The sequence below is a fragment of the Phyllostomus hastatus genome, unplaced genomic scaffold (genome assembly GCF_019186645.2).
Source record: "Phyllostomus hastatus isolate PE091 unplaced genomic scaffold, TTU_PhHast_1.1 phas_scaffold_28, whole genome shotgun sequence".
Lineage (NCBI taxonomy): Eukaryota > Metazoa > Chordata > Mammalia > Chiroptera > Phyllostomidae > Phyllostomus > Phyllostomus hastatus.
The window spans coordinates 23,331,861-23,352,279 of NW_025334022.1; the positions used below are offsets into that span (position 1 = coordinate 23,331,861).

Genomic DNA, 20,419 nt, shown 5'->3' on the forward strand with positions numbered 1-20,419 from the left:
TCTGGGCAGGGCTTTACCTGAAAGGACTTTGCAAGTGGACAAGTAAAAAATCCACTGGAACTTTCTTAGCCTGCTTGGAGAAACAGGCCTCGGTTTGTAGGCTCATTTTTCCATTCTATAAATATTTACTGAGCTCGCACTATGTGCTAGGCATTAAAAAAAATACAACATTGAAAAAGTTCAGAGCCTGCCCATGGAGAGGGCACAGTCTGGTAGGGGACAGACATGCCAACAATAATACTAGACTAAGGTCCAGATTATAAACAGAGGCTCAAGGGCTAGAGGAACATGGAGGAGGGAGCAGCTAACTTAATAGGAAGTCAAAGCAGGCTGCAGAGTAGGCCGTAGCAATTGTACTAATAGTATTGTAGCTAAAGAACTGATATTGGAAGCAGCAATTCACTCAACTCCAGATACTCCATACCAGGTGCTCTACATTACATTACCGCATTGAATCCTTACAACAATGCTTGAAATAGATGTTTTTATTATCCCATTTTATAGAAGAAGAAACTGAGGTCCAGAAGAGCTAAGTGACTTGCCAGCAAGCACACAGTAGTAAGGGGCAGAGCAAGGGGTGGTCTCTCTGACGTGAAGGGCCTGCAGGTCTGCCACACACCCTTTTAGAGGTTGGAGCAGCAGAGGAGGTGAGCGCTCCAAACCCTAGGGTGAACTGGTTGTGCAAGGTCAGATTATAAGTGGCAGTTCAATTCTAGGAAACTTGAAGCAAATATTTTTTGTTTATTTAATCTGTGCACTGATCTCACAGCCAATCCTTCCTCTCTATTCTCTTCTAGCTCCGTATGCCAAGAATGTTTTTAGGAGTGGAAAACACAGGACTTAATCAGGAGCTCAGTTCCAGGACATCTGCTTATCCCCCAAGGTACTTGGCCATGCAGATGAAGTGGCTCTTCCTCATCCTCTCTCAGCTTCTCTCAATGTGTCATCGGTTTGTCCCTTCCTACCCCACTGACCATCCCCGAAATGGGGACATAGGAAATAGGGAAAGAGGAGGCCATGGATACAGAAGGTGGGCAAAGGGTGAAGGTGGGAAATGTTTCATCAGCCCTACTAGGGCACTGAATCATCATGAGGGTCATTGCACATGTGACACAAAGAGCATACTAAAATCTCAAAAAACCCTGCCCAAGGACCAGTGATCTCTGACTTCTGCCAGCCCCAGGGTGTCATTCGGGCACAATTCATTCCCACTCAGGGACCCAAGACATGTCGGGAGCCCCAAAAGCACCCTGAAACCTTATCCAGGAAAATATTGTCTTTCCTACAGAGACCCCAAAGCTTTGGGCACATGACACAAGGGGCATCAGTGGCAGAGGGCTAGACTGAGGGAAGAGGTGAGAAAGAGAAACCACATTGTATCCTCCTCACACATTGTGGGCTCTCAACTGAAAGTGATGGAGGAGGAGGCTGTGTGGAGTAGAAGGTATTTCTCTGGGCTCAAGAGAAAAGGGGGGGACAAAAAGAGAATAAAAGAATAAAAATGTCAGTATTCTCTTGGGCCTGTTACTGTCTCCAAGAGACATTGTTAGAATGACAGGGTCGCTTGCTTCCCCTCTTCCTTAAACTGCTGTCATTTTGCCCCTCCCCATTCTAAAAGACACAGCTCCCACCCAGGCAGCTGCAGAGGGGTATAGAGACCTCCCATGGCACACTCTTTTACAGCAGCGAGTTCTATTCTGATAAGTCTATGCAAGGATATCATTTCCCAGTGCTCCCAGGCAGATATCATTTGATTATCACAACAGCCTTACAGGGTGGTTATGATCAACCCCATTTGTGATTTTGGGGGATTGGCATACAGAAAGATTAAATGAGAGTTAGGTCCCTAACTCTCATGCCCAAATCTTCCCAGGAAGAAGTGAGGACACCGCACTTTATTTTCTTAAAATGTCTTTTTATTTTCTTAAAATGTCTTTTTAAAAATATTTTTTTATTTATTTTTAGACAGAGGAGAAGGAAAGGAGAAAGAGAAATACCAATGTGTAGTTGCCTCTTGTGCATCCCCTACTGGCGGGGGGGGGGGGGGGCGCCCAACCTGGCCCACAACCCAGGCACATACCCTGACTGGGAATCAAACCCACGACCCTTTGGTTTGCAGGCTGGTGGTCAATCCGCTGAGCCACACCAGCCAGAGCAGGACACCACACTTTAGATGCCAGCCTCCCCCAGTCATTCAGGGCAGCCTGTGTTCTGCCTTCCAGCTAAAGGCATTTGCTAGACATCATCTAACTGTGAAGGGCGGGAAATCATGGGACCAGGCTCCGGCCCTCGTTCTGCTGCTCTTGAAAGACTGATGGCTATGACAACCAAAATGGAGTCAAGAAGAGCAGAGAGAAGGTACCCCCATCATACTCCCAAGGGTAACACTTGGTATATGTGGAGCCAGAGCAGAGACTCTGACAGATGTAAGACAGTGCTGCTGCTGAAACAGTGACAGGCTCCTATGGGGAGTCCGTGGAACACTCTCACCCAGAAGACCTCTGATGAGATGCCCCTAGGGGTGAGATGCCTCAGTCTCAGAAAACTTCAACAAGAGCCCTGGCAGGTGTGGCTCACTGGATTGAGCACCTGCCTGAGAACAAAAAGGTTGCCTGTTTGATTTCTGGTCAGGGCACAGGCCTGGGTTGCAGGCAGGTCCCCAGTTGGGGGCGTGTGAGAGGCAACTGATCGATGTATCTCTCGCACATCAACATTTCTCTCCATCTCTGTCTTACTCCCTTCCCCTGTCTTTGAAAATAAATAAAATCTTAAAAAAAAAAAAAAAAACAACCTCAACAAGAGATGGCCTCAAGCTTTATCTTATGAGTCTAGTCCCAGATGCACTACCTTTCCTGCCTCATGTCTACCTAAAATTCTTCTTGGCACATTTTAAAATGTCTGATGATCCAATTGGCATGAATTATTCTATTCTGTTTCCACTACATCCATTATACTTTGGGAGGGCACATAATCGTTCCCCTCAGCCCAGTAAAATAGACCACCAGGGCCCTTTCCTCCGCGTCTGACAATATCCCCACTGGGCGTGGCTCCCTCCCAGGGTGGACAGGATTTCCCAGTCATGCTGCTGGCTATGCTCGCCCCCATTTCAGGCCCCTACTGGCAACTGAGCAAAAGCATGCCTGATTCTCTCTCAAGTCGACCCTTGGTGATTCCCACAAAGGTGTGTACACACAACAAAAATGGCACTGCTGCTTGAAAAGAAGGGGCAGGCTTGTGTCTGTGGGTCTCCCTGTGACCCTGCAGGTCACCCATGTGACCAAATACTTTATGGGGGTCAAACCCAAGACCTCACAGATGGCCAATCAAGTGAGCCAAGTAGAATAATTGAGCTAGTTGCCTGGTCCCTGGCCATGGTTTGAGCTACTCAAAGGACATTTGATTTGAACAACACAGCAATTTTTAACATTAAAATCTACAAACTTGAGAGTTATTAGAGCATGGGTTGAAAGTAGAATGCCACAAGATCTCTCACAACCTTGTCTTGCAAATCCGTCAATCTGAAATCAGGATTTCCAGAGCCACCCATAAGTCAAGGGGGAGGCTAAGACTTCATTGCTTTCATTTCCTGCCATAGAAATCCTTAGTAGTGAATGGCAAGATGGCTGTACAGTCTTCTGCACTTAGGCAAGAGGCTTCTACTACTTCTTCCAATCCAGTTCCCACAGTAATTGGCTAGGGTGGCTGAGGCTGGGGGGCTAGAGTCAAATCCAGAATTGAAAAGCCAGCACCCATTCCTCCTACCACCCAAGCACAGATCCCTGATGATGCAGCTTTGTATGCCACAGCTGATCCAAAGACCCTGGGGACTTTCGACACCATTTAATGGTAGTAGGCAGGCTGAGCAATCCTCTGTATGTATTTTTGGCAACAACCTCCCATCCTGTCGCGCATCACCACACACATAACACATAGCATTCCCATGCATGCCCCCTTCCCACGACCATGCCCAATCCCAGGCACACTAGCTGGAGGCCCGCCCTGTCCTTCCCACTCAGAAAAGCATGGTGAAATGCCAGGGAATGCATGCTGAGCAATGTTTTTATAGGGATAACCCTAAATTCACTAAACTTTCAGTTATAAAATAATGAGTCATAAGGATATAAAATACAGCATAAGAAAAATAATCAATATTATTATAATAACTTTGCATAGTGACAGATGGTTACTAGATTTATCGAGGTGATCACATCATGAGGAATATAAATGTTGAATCATTATGTATGTTATACACCTGAAACTAATATAAAATGTCATGTCAACTTTCATTTTAAAAAAGGAAAAACATTTCTTTTTTCAAAGTGAAATACTAGCAAACTTTGGACTACTGACTCCAACATCCTGACTTCTTGAGGAAATAAGCACCAATCTTTTTTTTCTCTCATGCTCACGACTGGTCGGAGCACGAGAGGTATAATTCTACCTATCACAGGCCGCACAGCCTTCCTCTTGGGCCAGACTTATCAAAGATAAGGAGGGATTTCTAAGAACAGGTCTCAAGTGTACTGATAAGCGGAAAGTCAGGCGAGACAATGACTTGCTGCCCTACTATACAAATTTGTTGGCCAATTCATAAGAGGTGGCCGCTGATGCTAGAATGATAACTTGCTGGGCAGTGGCAGCAGGAAGTTTCTAAAAATGGCTTTTATTACCAGGCTTTCCTGAGTTGGGCTATACCCAGGCATTATGTCATTAGGAAAAACTGATGCCTCTCAGTAGAAAAAAAGAAATCTGTTCCCAAAGCAGAGGCTTTCTGAAAGCTATTAGCTGTCTCCTTGAAATCATAACATTGAAGATTTCACAGCAACAGCATCAACACATTGTAAAGAAGCATGAGGAGATGTTTGACTCTCTGCCTTCTTCATTACTCATTCCTGTAGTGGGGGAGGAGTGAGGGAGGACAGGCAAGATGGCAAGTTGCTTTTTCAAAAAGTCATTCACACTTAATAAACCAAAGCACAACCCTGAAACATAAAAAATAACATTTCCCTAGTCACCAGAAAAATTGTAGGCCATATATCATTTTTCCTCACAGGGGCAGAAAGCTTGATTATCTGAGTACAGATTATCCTTGAGTCTCCAAAGCCAGACAATTTTTTTTAGCCTTTCCTTCATTCACCGAAATCAATTGTCATAGTGCTTTGTTTCAGTTACAAACAAAGAATGTTTGCCCATCCAGCGGTCCCCTTGGGGGGCTGCCTGGCCTAGACCAGAGCAGCATCAAAGAGGGGGTTGGAGGGAGAGGTTTGAATCCCCCCACTCCAGACTCTTCCTGGACTTAGCCTTTTCCTCCTTCAACCTCTACTCTGCTTTGAAGCAGCCCCAGGATAGAGCTGTTTCATTCTGCATTCTCTCTCACAAATACCTGAGACTCAGATAACCAAGAATTGACTACAGTAAAATGGATGGTGAAGATGTCTGACAGCTGTTGGGTGAAATAGAATAAAGAGCAAACAGTCAGCACATTGAACCCCTGTGCTCCCACTCACGTTCATAGTTCCATTGATCTCTGCCACCGACTCGTCATCTGTAGGAAACTGGTAGATCTGGACCCCGTTGCTGACAAGCTCACTGGTTATTTTGATTTTGAACTTTGTTAGCTCACTCTTAGAAATGGCATCCGACTTGGCAATGATGGGGATTATGTTCACCTACGGGAGAAAGGAGCCAGGTGGGAACATTGTTGATAATCTGCAACCGACAGCAGCACGGCTTAGGATTTCTGACTGGCTGACAGAGGGCGCAGCTCAACCCAGTGGTTTAGGACTGGCCACTTCTGTAACCAAATAATATAATCAATCACAACTGAGTGCTTATGAGGAAGTAAGTGCTTTACAGAAATTAACACAATCCTGATAACAACCCTCCCAGGAGGTATCATTACCACTATTTTACCAATGAGAAACTGAGGCATAGAGAAGTTAAATAACTTGTCCAAGCCCACAGAGCAGGTAAGTAGCAGAACTGGGATCGAAATCCAAGTTTAGCCTTATTCCTCGGTCTGCAGTCTTAACCATGAGCTATCTACCAGCTCAGATCCAAATTGATGAGTTGTGTGATATTTTCATATCAAGGTCACTGCTCCAGTGATTTGAATGAGAAGATGGCAGTTGGAAATCTGTGGTTGACAAGGGGAAAGATAGGCACTCCTTGCTAACAATAAACTGTCCCAACCCATCCAGCGCATGCTCGCCCCAGCCAGTGGAATGGGGACCTACATGAGGGAATGGCAGGAAGTGGGAGCAGCGGGGAGCTCAGTGACAATGCACACGTGGCGCTCTTTTTGGCAGCAAACACTGATGAACCAACCCAGTTAAGTGAAGAAGACCTTCTCAGTTACTAATTTGATCTGAGACATATTCAAAGAGTTATATTGCCTGAATCTCATGGTTAATTTCTGCATAAAGACAGCAAGCATAAATGCCCAATTTCAAACAGCAGGAAAAAGGCTTACTGCTGCCCCCAAATCAAGCCACCTGAACCCCTGACCTGATCCTTGATATTCCTCCAAAAAGGGACAACACTCTTACTGCCATAAGGTTAAGAAACTCGAAATGCACATGGCTTAGTGAGACAAAGCGCCCTCAAGCTCAGGTGCACATGGAGAGCACAGTCACTCCTGCCAGCAGCCTCCAACGGGGTGCATGGATGATGCTGGGGCACTGAAAAGAATGTGAAAGGGGGTCTGCGAACTTTGGACTTGGAAGACAAACTTTGCCCCCCCTTGCACTTTGCCTCAGCAGCACCTCTAAGATTGGACCTTGGAGGCACCTCCCTTGAAGTTTTTTTTTTGGGAAGGCTGGGGGCCAAAGCCCTTGCTGAGGGGGAACAGCAGGAAGAGCCAATTTTCCTCTTTGCTCTTCACCACGTCTCCATCCACATACTCTAAACATATGGCAAAGGCTGCTTACTTAACCTGCCCACTCACCAGGCCACCAGCCGTGTGGCTCTCTGCTGCCCTAGGCCATGCAGGGTGTGGCAACATTTCCAGAGCAGCTTGTTACTCACGAGTGGTGAGCTCATAGCTGCGAAAAATGAAAAATTGCTTCTATTCTGATTATAGCTGAAATTCTGTTTTTATAATGGACATGCTGCTAAATAAATGCATATCAGTTAGATTTTTGTAAAAAACAACAACAAAAAACTTGGAGTTGGGGAGAGTTCAGTTTGAATCCCAGACCCATGACAAGCTGTATAACACTAAGGAAGATCTTTGATTCTCTGTGCCTCTGTTTCCTCACACGCAAAATGGGAATGATAATATTATCCACCACACTGAATAACTAGAAAGCTGAAATAAAATAATGCATATAAAATGCTCATCACAGTGCCAGACACCTATAAAATATTAGGGGAAAATGTACTAATTATTATTTTTTTTCTAAAGAATTCTGTGGTCAATTCTTTTGTACATCAAATAATCTCTTTTTTAAGATTTTATTTATTTATTTATTTATTTATTTATTTATTTATTTTTAGAAAGAAGAAAAGGGAGGGAGAAAGGGAGGAAGAGGAATATCAATCTGTGGGTGTCTCTCATGCATCCCCCCCACCAGGGACCCAGCCTGCAACCCAGGCATGCACCCTGACCGGGAACCGAACCAGCGACCCCCTGGTATACAGGCACACACTCAATCCACTGAGCCACACCAGTCAGGGCCAGCAAATAATCTTTTAACATGAAGAATCACTGTCTAATTTATATCTGGAGTGGGGTTTGCATGTTTCATTTTCTCTTAAAGGAGAACATGCCTGATTCCCACAGCCATCTGTCTCCGGGAGACAACAGAACTTGGTGCTACAGATCTGAATTCGAATCTAGACTCTGCTAATAGTCAGGTACATGACAATGGGCAAGTCACTTAACCTCTCAGAGCCCCGGTTTTCTCCCCTGTAAAACAGGGGATAAGAACTGTTTGCCTCATGGGGTTGTTATGAGGATCCAATGAGATGCTCCATGACGTACTTAGCACAATGGTGGTGGTGCATGAGAGTTTAACAAATGTTAGCTGCAATTATAAAAATAAGTATTGATAACAAGAATAATAACTTTCAAAGCCCAGTTTGAATGTCTGATTTTAGTACAGGCCAATTAACATGGGAACAAAAAAAAAAAAAAACACCTTGCCAAAGCCTGAGCCCCTAGACTGGGACAGCCATCTTGCTTGCATGTACCCGTATGCCCAAGAGGGATCAGGGCAGAAAGACAACTCAGGGCAAACCTGCACCCTGTGCGGGGAAAACAAAGTATTTGGCACAGAATCTGGATCAATAGCACCATCTTAATGGAGTAAGAGGGAATAAAAGAGAGGATGAAAAAACCTTAAGACCTCTCCTGGAACGTGGCCTCTACTTTGTACAAGAGACCAGTAAGAATGACCCAGCTTACCCAGCCGCCCCTGCTTCCATACCTTACTATCCAGCTTCTTCATTGTCACTAGGTCCAGAGACTTCAGGGAATGACCTGTAGGGGCGATGAAGTACAAGCAAGCGTGGATGCGAGAGTCGTGGTAGGTGTGCAGTACCCTGCGTATCTTCAGTTCCTCCTGCAGGTAGGCTTCGAACTGGGCATCGATGAATTCCACGATGGGCTTGTAGCTAAAGAGGATGGTAAGAAAATGGCCCAGACACTTCAGAATGGCCACCTCCTTGGTCCCCACACGAGCCAACTTATGCCCATCTATGCACCTTCATTCTGGAATGCCCATTTCTCTCTTCTCATCCCAATCCTGCCCTTTTAGACAGGATTAAACCAAAAGTTAAACCATGAGGTTTAACTTTTTAAACCTCATGGCCCAGCTGAATGTCCACCTCGCCCATACAGCCTTCGCCAGTTATGCCAGAAATCCCTTTTCTGCCGGGTACTCAGTGGAGGCCAGGACCTTGCTGCTAGGGAATCCTGTCAGAACGCACTGGGTTCTGCTCAGCCTTGCAAGATTCGATGGCATTCCCCACTTGGCTCTTCTGAGGAAGATATCTGCCAGATATTTTTCCAGTTCTCATTTCCTCTAAGACTGTGACTTTAAAATGTAAGTACTTGGGCAAAATTTCATAAAGATACTACCCTCACCACAGCCTTCACAGATGTACACATACACCCAAGTTCACACAGTCTCCACGCACAGCCACCCTTTGCAGACCTCAGGTCTTTACCATGACTTCTTTTTCTTTTTTAACTTTTTAAAAAAGACTGTACTTCTTTATTCCTAGAGAGAGGGGGAAGGGAGAGAGAATCGGCAGGAATCGAACTGGCAACCTCTGGTACTGTAGTAAGATGCCCAATCAACTGAGCCATACCAGTCAGAGATTTACTGGAACTTCTTAAACAATAGTCACTCCTCAGCTTCTCCCTGTCCTGGGAAGCTTCTCACTCCCACCCCATTTCAGCAGCCCTGCAGCCTCGCCTCTTTCTGAACTTCCTAGGTCAGCTTCACTACAGCCCTACCTCTGTTCTCAGCTCCCCATCATCTGCTGCCTCTCCTTCTGGGGCTTCCTCCCTTCAGGCTAGAAGAGGCCCGGGACAGTGAGTTCGGGACAGTGAGTTCGCAGATACCACTGCCAGAAGAGAACGTGATCAAAGGAGAAGCGGGGCCCAGACAGTGCCTCCTACCTACAGCAGCCCCCAACCTGAGCCCTTTTGAAGATTCCCCTTTTAGGGAAGGTAAAAATAGATTAAAAAAAAAAAAAACAATCACAGAATCCTAGATTCTGGGAGCCACATACAGAGGAGAGATCCAGGGACAGGGTATCTCTGCAGCCCTAGACAAAAATCTACAAACACAGTCCTTTCTTTCTTTGATCCCTCTGAACCATTGTTCTGAAGGGTAATCACATCTAAGAATTTCTTGGTTGCAGAGATCCTCAGAAGGATCCTGAAGAATTAGGAATGAGGATAGGGAATGCACCCCTTAGACATGTCTAATTAATTTCTGGATAATTGGCTGGTTTGAGTTATCTAATCATGGCACTGCTTCATTTTTTCTCCATTACATAATTTTTATGCTTCAGTATCTTGCTCTACAAAAGGGATCAAAAAAGGAAAGAAAAATGCATGTTTTTCCTTTTCCCCCCTGAATATCTAATGATACCCTGGGCCCATCTGTCTGCTGCTCACCCTAGCTCTTAGGGTCTGTGAAGAAGTGTATGAATCAGACCAGCCAAACTAGCCAATACCAACAAAATTTGGTTCTGTTTAATCCTAAATAGGTGATTCATTTTCGTGTCCTCAGTGTCCAGAATGTGATCAGGAATGTAGTAAGGGTTCCACTCTCATTCCCAGTGGCTCCTCTTCCCCTGATGGTCCTCTCTCCCTCCCCACTCTGTTGTGCTCACTGGATCCCAGTCCCTGGTAAGTTCTGTATTCCCATAGGCAACCTCTTCACAAAATCTTCCTTCCTCTAAATGATACCCATCTCCTCTTCAAAGAAGTTGCTTCTCTCATATTCTTCTCAACTGGAAATGACTACTACTTTCACACCCAAGTTCCATGGGTGTGAGGGCTAGAGAGGGAACTTTCTCCTAGCTAGTTATTCCCTGGCTTACTATAATCTCTTCCAGCTCCAACATACTCTACCCCTCCTCATAACTACTGTTTGTCTTTTACTTTTTAGGGTAGGAGTTCTTTTTCTAAAAGATACTTATTTTTAGAGAGAGAAGAAGGGGGGGAGAAAAAAAGGGAGAGAAACATCGATGTGTGACATACATCCGCAGGTTGCCTCTCGCATGCCCCCAACTGGGCACATGGTCCACAACCCAGGCATGTGCCCTGACCCTGGGAGTTGAGGCAATGACCTTTCAGTGTGTGGGATGATGCCCAACCCACTGAGCTACACCAGTAAGGGCAAGGGTAGGAGCTCTTAAACTGCAGTCCACAGACCTCTAAGGTCTGTCGATAGAAATCATAGCATCCATGAGTTGGGACAAAAATACATGTTTTTCACTAAGCTGTAATCAAGTTTAGCATTTTCTTCAGGTATAAACATAGGTAACAATCTAGAGTAATTTTAACAGTACCTGAGACTTCATAACCTACAGAAATCATGGATATTTTTGTTTTATTTTATAGTGTAACAAATATCTCAAAATAGCATTTATACTCATCAAACTTCTAAATTATGGTAGTTATTAGACTTGCCTATAAATATTGTTATGTCAGGAATTAATAGAGAAGTACATGAATTATTCAATCACAATTTAAAAATATTTCCGTATTAACTGCATTTAGTATAATGGTGTATTTTAGGCATTTAAAAACCATATGATTTCACTCATATGTGGAATCTAAGACAGATTCATGGATGGAGAGCAGGATGACAGCTGGGGGAGTAAGGAAGTAGAGGGATTGAGCAAACAGGAAAAAGGACTCATGGACATGGACAACAGTGCAGTGAGTGCGGAGGGGTGTAAGAGGACTAAATGGTGATGGAAGCAAAACAATAAAGATTAAATAAAAAAATAAATAAAAACATTATTCTGAATGGGCTCATAGGTCTCACTAGATTGCTACTGAGTCCAAAGGCACAAAACAGCATCTGCTCTAGACCCTACTTCTTATTCATTTCACCTAGTGACACATACTATGAAGACATTAAAATGGGATGATGGGATAAAACATGACTCAGGGTTCAGCTATTTCAAATATAGTGATCAGGGAAGGCTTCACTGAGGATGTGACATTTGAGCCACAAAGATGAGAATGAGAAAACCATGGAGAATCTGGGAGAAGAGTATTTCAGGCAGAGGAATAACAAATGTAATGGTTCTGAGGCAAGTTGGAGCAATAGGAAGAGTGCAAGGCAGCTGGGAGTGAGTGAACAGAGAAAGAACAATAAACTATTCACAATAGCCAAAAGGTGAAAACAACCCAAATGTCCATCAGCTGATGACTGGAAAAAAACAAAATGTGGAATATCTATACAATGGACTTTTAAAAGAAGAAATTTAAAAGAAGTCATTTAAAAGAAGAAAGTTCTGATACATGTTGCCATATGAACGAAGCCTGAAAACACCATGGTAAGTCAAAGAAGCCAGTCACAAAAGGACAGATATTGTATGATTCCACTTATCTGAGGTCCTAGAATATACAAATTCATAGGGACAGAAAACGGAATAATGGCTACCAGTGGCTGAGGGGAAGGGAAAATAAGGAGTTGTTAATGGATTTCCTTTTAGGGTGATGAGAATATTTTGGAATTAGATAGAGTTTGGTGGTTGCACAACCTAGTGAATGTATCAAATGTTACTTAATTGTTCACTTTAAAATATTTAACTTTATGCTATGTGAATTTCACCTCAATAAAAACAAGAATAAGAAGAGATGAAGCAAGTAAGCAGCATGGGACAGATCACATAAGGTCTTGTGGAAAGGGTATAGTAAAGGTTATTTTTTTGCTGTCAGTGGGGTCTTCTGCATAATGTTTCTAATTGGTTATTGTTAGTTGATGAAAAGTCTATGCCTTTTTGCATGTTTATTTTGAAATTGGCTTCCTTACTGAACAAATCGTTCATTAGAATTGTTTTTCAGTTGATTAGCCTGGGTTTGCTAAACAGACACATTATAGAAAAATAGTAATTTTATCTCTCAGTGAACACTTAGTTATCTTTTAAAATTTTTTCTCACTTTTAAAAAATTGTCCATCATCACTTATCACCCCCATACCCTCTTCCACCTCCACCCCATCCCTCCTTGCCTCTGCAATTACCACTTTGTTGTCCATGTCCATGAGTTTTATTTTTAGGGATAATGTTGACCAGTCCCTTCTTGAAATATTGTCCTCTGTCTTCACCGCCACCATTATATCCTACCTCTGTAACTCTCTCAACTCGCCCTACGTAAACTCTTGGCCTATTTCTAAGGTTCCATCCTGGACCACCTTCTGTTGTCCTACACATTCCATGCATATTATCCCTGGGTGGTCTCGCTTACTCTCACGGCCTCACTTATCACCGCCTTCCTATCACACTTCCTGGACACCTGGAAGTCATCCTAGTCCCTTTCTTCCTCCGTGTGCCAGTCCATGTGCCAACACAGCCATCAGAGGCTCCCTGCTGGAAAGCTGTAAGACCAGGTCACAGACACTGTATTTGAATACCACCATCTCAGGCACCAAAGCCAAGATGCCACAAGGTCAGGCCTACAGGAATAAAAGTGACAACAGCTAATTTGCTCCATCATCATGCTTCTAGTTACCTCTTCTTCCTTCTACACACGTCCCTATTCTTCTCTGTCCACCATGGACTTGTCCTGCTGCAGCTCTCTTCCTTCAAAAATATTCCCACTATGCCCTCTGAAAGCCCTGTACCACGATAAACAAAACTGTCTCCATCTTTGCCACTCAGGAGCTCAAGAGTGTGGTCTTGGACCAGTAGAACTAGTGTCACCAATATCACCTAAGAGCTTGTTAGAAATGCAAAATCCCCTGTTTCCAACCCAGACCTACAGGATCAGAATCTGCATTTTATTAAGAGCCTCCAAGGCTTGGATGCAACATTAAAGCCTGAGAAGTGCTGGCCTATATCATCCTCCTTTTTACACAACTTGCCTACCTCCTTTTCTTAATGGTAACTTCATTTTTCCTTGGGGACACCACAATCCTGAAGACATCAATACCTGGAATACAGTGCAGGTATCTCATTTTCCTACAGCTGGTGTACCTTGGGGTCAGTGGGGTGGGCACTCACATAGATCCTCAGAGGCACTTTTAGACTGTTACTACCCTACGTCAGTATAAAGCCTTTTACTCATTTGAGACCTCTTCCATCCTCTTCTGGTGGCACCTGACCCACAGTCTTTCTCCCCATTCTGGGTGATTGCAATGTGCTTTGGACAACCCATTGACCTTCAGCCTCTTTCTTCCTTGATTGCCTCAACTTCACAATCTTAAGCTCCCTCTGCTTCAGCCACCTCCACACCTTACCACTAGCCAGACCAGTTTCACCCAAGACATCCTCTCTCTAACACCTCACTACCTAGCCATAATCTCACATTTTTCCAGCTCTCTCTTGCCTTCAGTCCTCCTAAACCTGACCTTTCATCCCATCGAGTCCTCTGCTACTTTACCTCTCCTTTATCTCACAGTGTATCAGCCTCTTCCTGGCCTCATCTCCTTCTCAGCCCAGGTTCAACTCCATAATTGATTATCGGAACCACTTTCTTACCAACACCCTCATTCCCATTGCACCCTTGCCTTCTACCCCAATTGCTTAGCAAAACTGCTGTGCTGAATAAATTTCAGGATGTGCTCTCTGCTCCTACACCACTACTGCTGAAGTGGGCTAGAAGCAATCACAAAATTATGGGTGTTGGAACCCAGTTTGCTTTTAGAGTTTTCTACCATCACCAGCATCCTAATTAACACATTCATTGGATACTTTAGGTTTTGAGTGATGAAAATTTAGAGGTATGCTCTTTAGTGTTTCATTTTTCCCATCAATGTACATATCATGCATTCATTCGCTAATTAACAATATATACTGAATACTCACTACATGCCAGTTGACTACCTTACATTCATCCTACAAAACTTCAGGACTTAGTTCAGCCATTCCTGATCACCTCCTCTCAACTCTGAGCGACCTCCACACTACACTGCCACCATCAGGCTTGACCAATTGCTACTCTTCCTATTCCTACAGCCTCCTTATACATGTCTCTGTTATTATACTTACCACATTCTATAGAATTTGTGTATGTACTTATCCCCTCTTCTGCAAGCTCCTTAACTAAAGACTGTGCCTTATTTCTTAGTATCCCTGACACTTGACATTGTACCTGGCACACAGTTTGCATTTAGAGTCTTTCTCTCACACTAGGCATGTGTCCTGACTGGGAATCAAACCTGAGACCCCTTGGTTCACAGGGCCACGCTCAATCCACTGAGCCACACCAGCCAGGGCATCTTTTATTTTTAATTATGTGAACAATACATGTACTTATTTGCTGCTCCTCGGAGGTAACTACTATTTTCAGTTTGTTGACTATCCTTGCATACCATTTTTATGCACACACACACATATATGGAGAGACAGAGAGAGAGAAAGAAATGTTTGTTGTTGTATTGGGAAGGGGCAGATTTACACAAACGGTATCATGATCATATCATCCTGCAACTTCTTTTTTCATTTAACAATATGTTTACATGAATACACATAGATCTACCTGATTATTTTAAACTGCCAGATGTAATTCTATGGTATGGTTTTACCATAGCTCATTTAGTTGTTCTACTGGTGGAAATTTAGACTTTAATTTTTTAAAATCCCATAACAAATGTTACAGTGAACATCTTTTCTATATGCTTTTCATGAACACGTGCAATTGTTTCTCTAGGCTGTTCACCTAAAAGTGGAACTGCTGGATCATAAGGTATTCTCATTTTATATTTCAACAGATACTGCCAAATTAGCCCTAAAAAAATCTGCATCAGCCCTGGCTAGTGTGGCTCAGTGGGCTGAGTGCTGGCCTATGAACCAAAGGGTCACAGGTTCAATTCCCAGTAGGGCACATGCCTGGGTTGCAGGCCAGGTTCCCGGTAGGGGACACACAGGAGGCAACCACACACTGATGTTTCTCTCCCTATTTCCCTCCCTACCCCTCTCTAAAAATAAATAAAATATTTTTTAAAAATCTGCATCGATTCACACTCACAGCAAAATGAATGAAATTACCTGGTGTCAACGGCTATATTTTTATCTTTAATTTTTGCAAATCTAATGGATAAAAAAAATTAAGTGTTTCATTTTGCATTTCCCTACTCATTGATGAAGTCAAATGAGCATTATTTCATGTTGACTGGCCATTTATAGTTCCCTTCTGGCAATGAGCAGTTAATTTCTCATTGAATTGTAGAAACATTTTTACATTTTAGAAAAAATCCTTTGTCTGTGATATAGGTTGCAAATGTTTTGTCCCCATCTGTAGTTTGTTTTCAGTTTTATGTCATCTTTCAATATACAAAGGTGTTTTGTTTGTTTTAATGAATTTGAATTTGTCAGTCTTTTCTTCTACGACTTTTGGATTTTGTGCTACAATTAGAAAAGCCTTCTAAACTCCCAAAGTTTAAAAAAAAATTCCCCTATATTTTTTCCTTATATTTTTAGAAGTTGTTTTTAATCCAACTGGAATCTATTTTTGTGAATGGTATTTGTGTGGGAGGGTCCGTCTTATTTTTTCCTAACGGATGGCCTACTTTCCCAGCACATTTTCTTCAATAGTCAACTCTTTCCCTTCTGATTTATTTATGCTAAATTCTCATAGAATCATGACTTTGATCTTGGGTTCACTTTTCTCTTTGTTGTTTGGGTGCCTTCACTTCCTTACCTCCCATTCACTTGAGACAATCTAGCTTCTACCAACAATTTCTCTGGAATTATTATTCCTAAATATGTTAATGACCTTCTGTTGCCACACCCAATGGCTATTTTTCGGTCTCTACCATCCCAAACACCATTTATCATTTCTTCCCATACACTACATGATCCCACTCTCCCTTGATTCTTCTACCAATAAAAGTCATGATCATAACAATATGTTCAGTTCATTAGTTACTCTGTGCCAGGCACTGTTTAAGCTTTTCTTTTTAAAAAAAAATTATTGTTATTCTATTACAGTTGTCCCAATTTTTCCCCCTTTGCCCTTCTCCACCCACCCCAGCCCACACCCGGGCTCCCACAGTCAATTGACACACTGTTGTTCATGTAAGCTTTTCTTTTTTTTACAAGATTGTATTTATCTATTTTTAGAGGGAGGGGAAGGGAGAAAAAGAGGGAGAGAAACATCCCCTGACAGAACCAGCAACCTTTCATTTTGTGGGATGAGGCCCAACCAACTGAGCCATAGGGGTAAGACCTGTTTAAGCCTTTCATAAATCATGCATATCAACTGTGCCTCACCACAACCTTCTAGGGTAGCTGGTAGCATTATCATCACCCCCAGTTTACAGATGTGAAAACTGAAGCATAGAGAATTTGTGTTATTGTGGTGTAAGCCCTGACTGTTCCATTTTATCTTTCTTGTAAATTAAGTGCCTGACTTAAGCTCCTATTGCCAAAGTATCCATTTCAAAGAGGCATCCACTTGAAAGTCGGCTGTCTGAATAAAGCACATCACCAGCTACTTAAAGAATCAGAATCCCCCTCACCCCCACCCCAAGCTCCTTTGTTTTAAGGGATCTTGGCTGATTTCCATAACTGAACTTTTGGACCACTAGATTTTTCCCTTCCCCCACTTCAAATTCTTGCCTTTGTGTTTTAAATTCAACAATAAAGAGTGAGCCCACAAAACCTTAGCCCTGCAGCTTCAACCTAATCCAGGCAGAACTCCAGGCCCTCGTGTTATCTCTCTCTCTGCTGTACCTGCGACCTCACTATGTCATGTGCTTTCCAGGACCTGTGAATAATAAACCTTTCCCCCACCAAAGTTTCCTGGTGGTTAGAGCTCAGGGTGTCTTTCAATCGTAAGAACCACAAGGGCCAATCCAGCAGCACTGGTGCTAAAACTGGAACAAAAACACTTGTCCAAGTTCCCTGGGCTCATAGAGGCAAAATGGGATTTTAAACAGATCTGTCTGAGACCAAAGCCTAAGTTCGTGAGTATGCCCCTTTCCTGCCAGTCCTTCTGTCTCCCTCTTGGAATCCTTTTGCTCCAACATCCTTTCAGTGGTGGCTTTCTCCAGGATATGTCCTTCATCACTGCTCTTCTACCCTCAGTATCTCACTACCCTGAGTAAAGCAGGTATTCTAATGCCCTGTTTCCATGTGGCTGCACTGGAATCGTTTTATGCCCAAATGGCCCTGTCAGTATGGAGGAAAATCTTGTGGGTTTTTTGTTTTGTTTTGTTTTGTTTTTTTTACAAATCCCTGAAGCTTACTCCACCTCTGCTCCCCAGCCCAGTTTCAGAAAGGCTTTCCACTTCTACTTATTTAAGTTTTTATTACAGTAGTTCCCCCTTATCCACAGGGAATACATTCCAAAACCCCAGCGGATGCATAAAACCACAGATAGTACCAAACCTTACATAGACTATGTATTTTCCTATACGTACATACCTGTGATAAAGTTTAATTTATAAATTAAGCACAGTAAAAGATTAAGTTAAGAATAAAATGAAACAATTATATTATAGTACAATAAAAAGTCATGTGAATATGATGTCTCTCTCTCAAAATATGTTCCAGTACTGTATATTATACTGTACTCATGTTTTCACTTAAAAACACTTTACAAAGCTTCTCTTTGGCATATCCAAATTGCCAGCATCCCTATTCTTGTGTTTTGGGGTCATTATTAAGTAAAATAAGGATTACTTGAACACAAGCATGGTGATGCTGTGATACGCAATTTCATCACCAAGACAGCTACCAAGTGACAAATGGGAGGATAACATGTACAGCATAGATACCCTGGACAAAGGGATGATGTAATCCAGGCAGCACAGAGTGGAGTAATGCAAGATTCTATCATGGTACTGAGAACAGTGTGCAATGTCAAAATGTGAATTGCACCCTGTCTGGTATAGCTAAGTGGATTGAGTACTGGCCTGTGAACTAAAAAGTTGTCAGTTCGAGTCCAGTCAGGGCACATGCCTGGGTTGCAGGCCAGGTCCAAGATGTTTCTCTCCCTCTCTTTCTCCCTCCCTTCCTCTCTCTGAAAATAAATAAAATCCTAAAAAAAAAACTTATGAGTTGATTATTTCTGGAATTTTCTATTTAATATTTTCAGACCATGGTTGACTGCAGACAACTGAAACCATGGAAAGCAAAACAATAGATAAGGGGGACCACCGAATTTTATTTTGTATGAATATATATCATATTTATAATGAGGAAAAACAAGGATGTCACCAATATAATGGGAGTAAATTAGCCTCTAAGAGGCTGTATCAGTTCAGTCCCAAACCACCATCAAGGTGTTTTCCAATTTTATATATGCTGAATGTATGTAACTGAGAACTGAGAGAAATTTAACTGAGGAGATCCTGAGCAACATGCAACTCAGACTAGGCACTCATATTGTGATCCAAATATCCCCTTCCCTAAGGGTCTAACTCATTCTCAACCAAGTAAGATTAGAACAAAAAAAAACAAAAAAAAAACAAAACAAAACAAAACAAAAACAAGCACCAGGAGGGGAGGGGTGGGGAGAAAAGGCAGAAAACTGTACTTGAACAACAATAAAATTCAAAAGTATTTTTTAAAAAACCAGCACAGATAGAACTGGAGAGCATTATGCTAAGTGAAATAATTCAGGTGGTGAAAGACAAATACCATATGATCTCACCTTTAACAGGAACCTCATCAACAAAACAAACATGTGAGCAAAATAGAACCAGAGACATGGAAATGAAGAACAAACTGACAGTGACCAGAGGGGAGGAGGGAGGGGGACAGGGGAAGGGACTAGTGAAAGAACATGTATGAATGACCCACGGACACGGACAACATGGTGGGGACTGACTATGGAAGCAGAGAAGGGGTGGGCTGAGAGGACGAGGGCAAAGAGGGCAAAATGGGGACAACGGTATTAGAATAACAATAAGATAGTTTAAAAAACAAGCTCATAAAAAGCAGAGGTGTCCTCTGTTTAGAATTTCAAATGGATAACAGAAATAAGTTCAACTTTTAAGAAGCTAAATATATTCACTATAAGGAAATGAGTACCACTATTGTAACTTTAAGGGACAAATAAGATAATTTGGGATAGAGTTCATCTAAGAAGCAAGAGAATCCTCCAAGAATTGAGCAGATACTTCACTCAAAATGACGAATGGCTTTTCCTGGATGAGCATGTGTGGTAACCACGTGACTTCCAGTTTAAATGCAGATGGAGCCTGACCCTCAACCCCATCCATGGCCCCAGCCCACTTCACATCCTAATCCCTGAGCTCTCTTCACCCATCTTTCATACACCATTCTCAAACACTTCGGACCCCCTCCTACCTCTCTGCTTACTCCTGTTCTATTTCTTTAACATGTCTTTTCCTCCTATTGCTGACCTAGCATCACAAGGTTTTTTTGTCTTTTGCCTGGTGTTCACCTCGCTCAACTCTGATCTCTAGGTGATCTTACATGTGTCCACAGGTTGGGACTTATCACCCACACCTTAACACAAATCCCTATTTCCCTCCCAGACCCTTTCCTGACCTGTAACCCTGTATATTCAGTTGCATCTCTCTGAAGGTCATCGTGTCTCTGGACGGTCCATTGACAACTCAAACTCAACATGTTCAAAACAGAGCAGATTCCTGTCAAAGCTGGTTTTCTTATCCTCTCTTACTGAATGCTACCACCATTTGTCTATTCTCCGAAGCTGAAAATATGGGCCTCACTGCAGATTTTTGTGAGCTTTCATAACCTTACTCCAAGTCTTGTTGATTCTACCTACTTAATATTTATCAAATCTGTC

At 42.8% G+C, this 20,419-nt stretch overlaps 1 protein-coding gene across 6 annotated transcripts in view; it reads right to left on the minus strand.

Annotated features, from left to right (window-relative positions):
• The window catches only part of SEPTIN6 (septin 6), a 69,139-nt gene that overhangs the window by 22,727 nt on the left and 25,993 nt on the right, over positions 1 to 20,419 (minus strand). For all 6 annotated transcript variants that reach the window (XM_045817495.1, XM_045817497.1, XM_045817498.1 and 3 more), the window contains 2 exons: positions 8,430 to 8,616; positions 5,508 to 5,669 (listed from right to left, as the gene is read on the minus strand). In XM_045817495.1, coding sequence (XP_045673451.1) covers positions 5,508 to 5,669; positions 8,430 to 8,616 — 349 coding nt within the window. The remainder of the gene's footprint in view (positions 1 to 5,507; positions 5,670 to 8,429; positions 8,617 to 20,419) is intronic.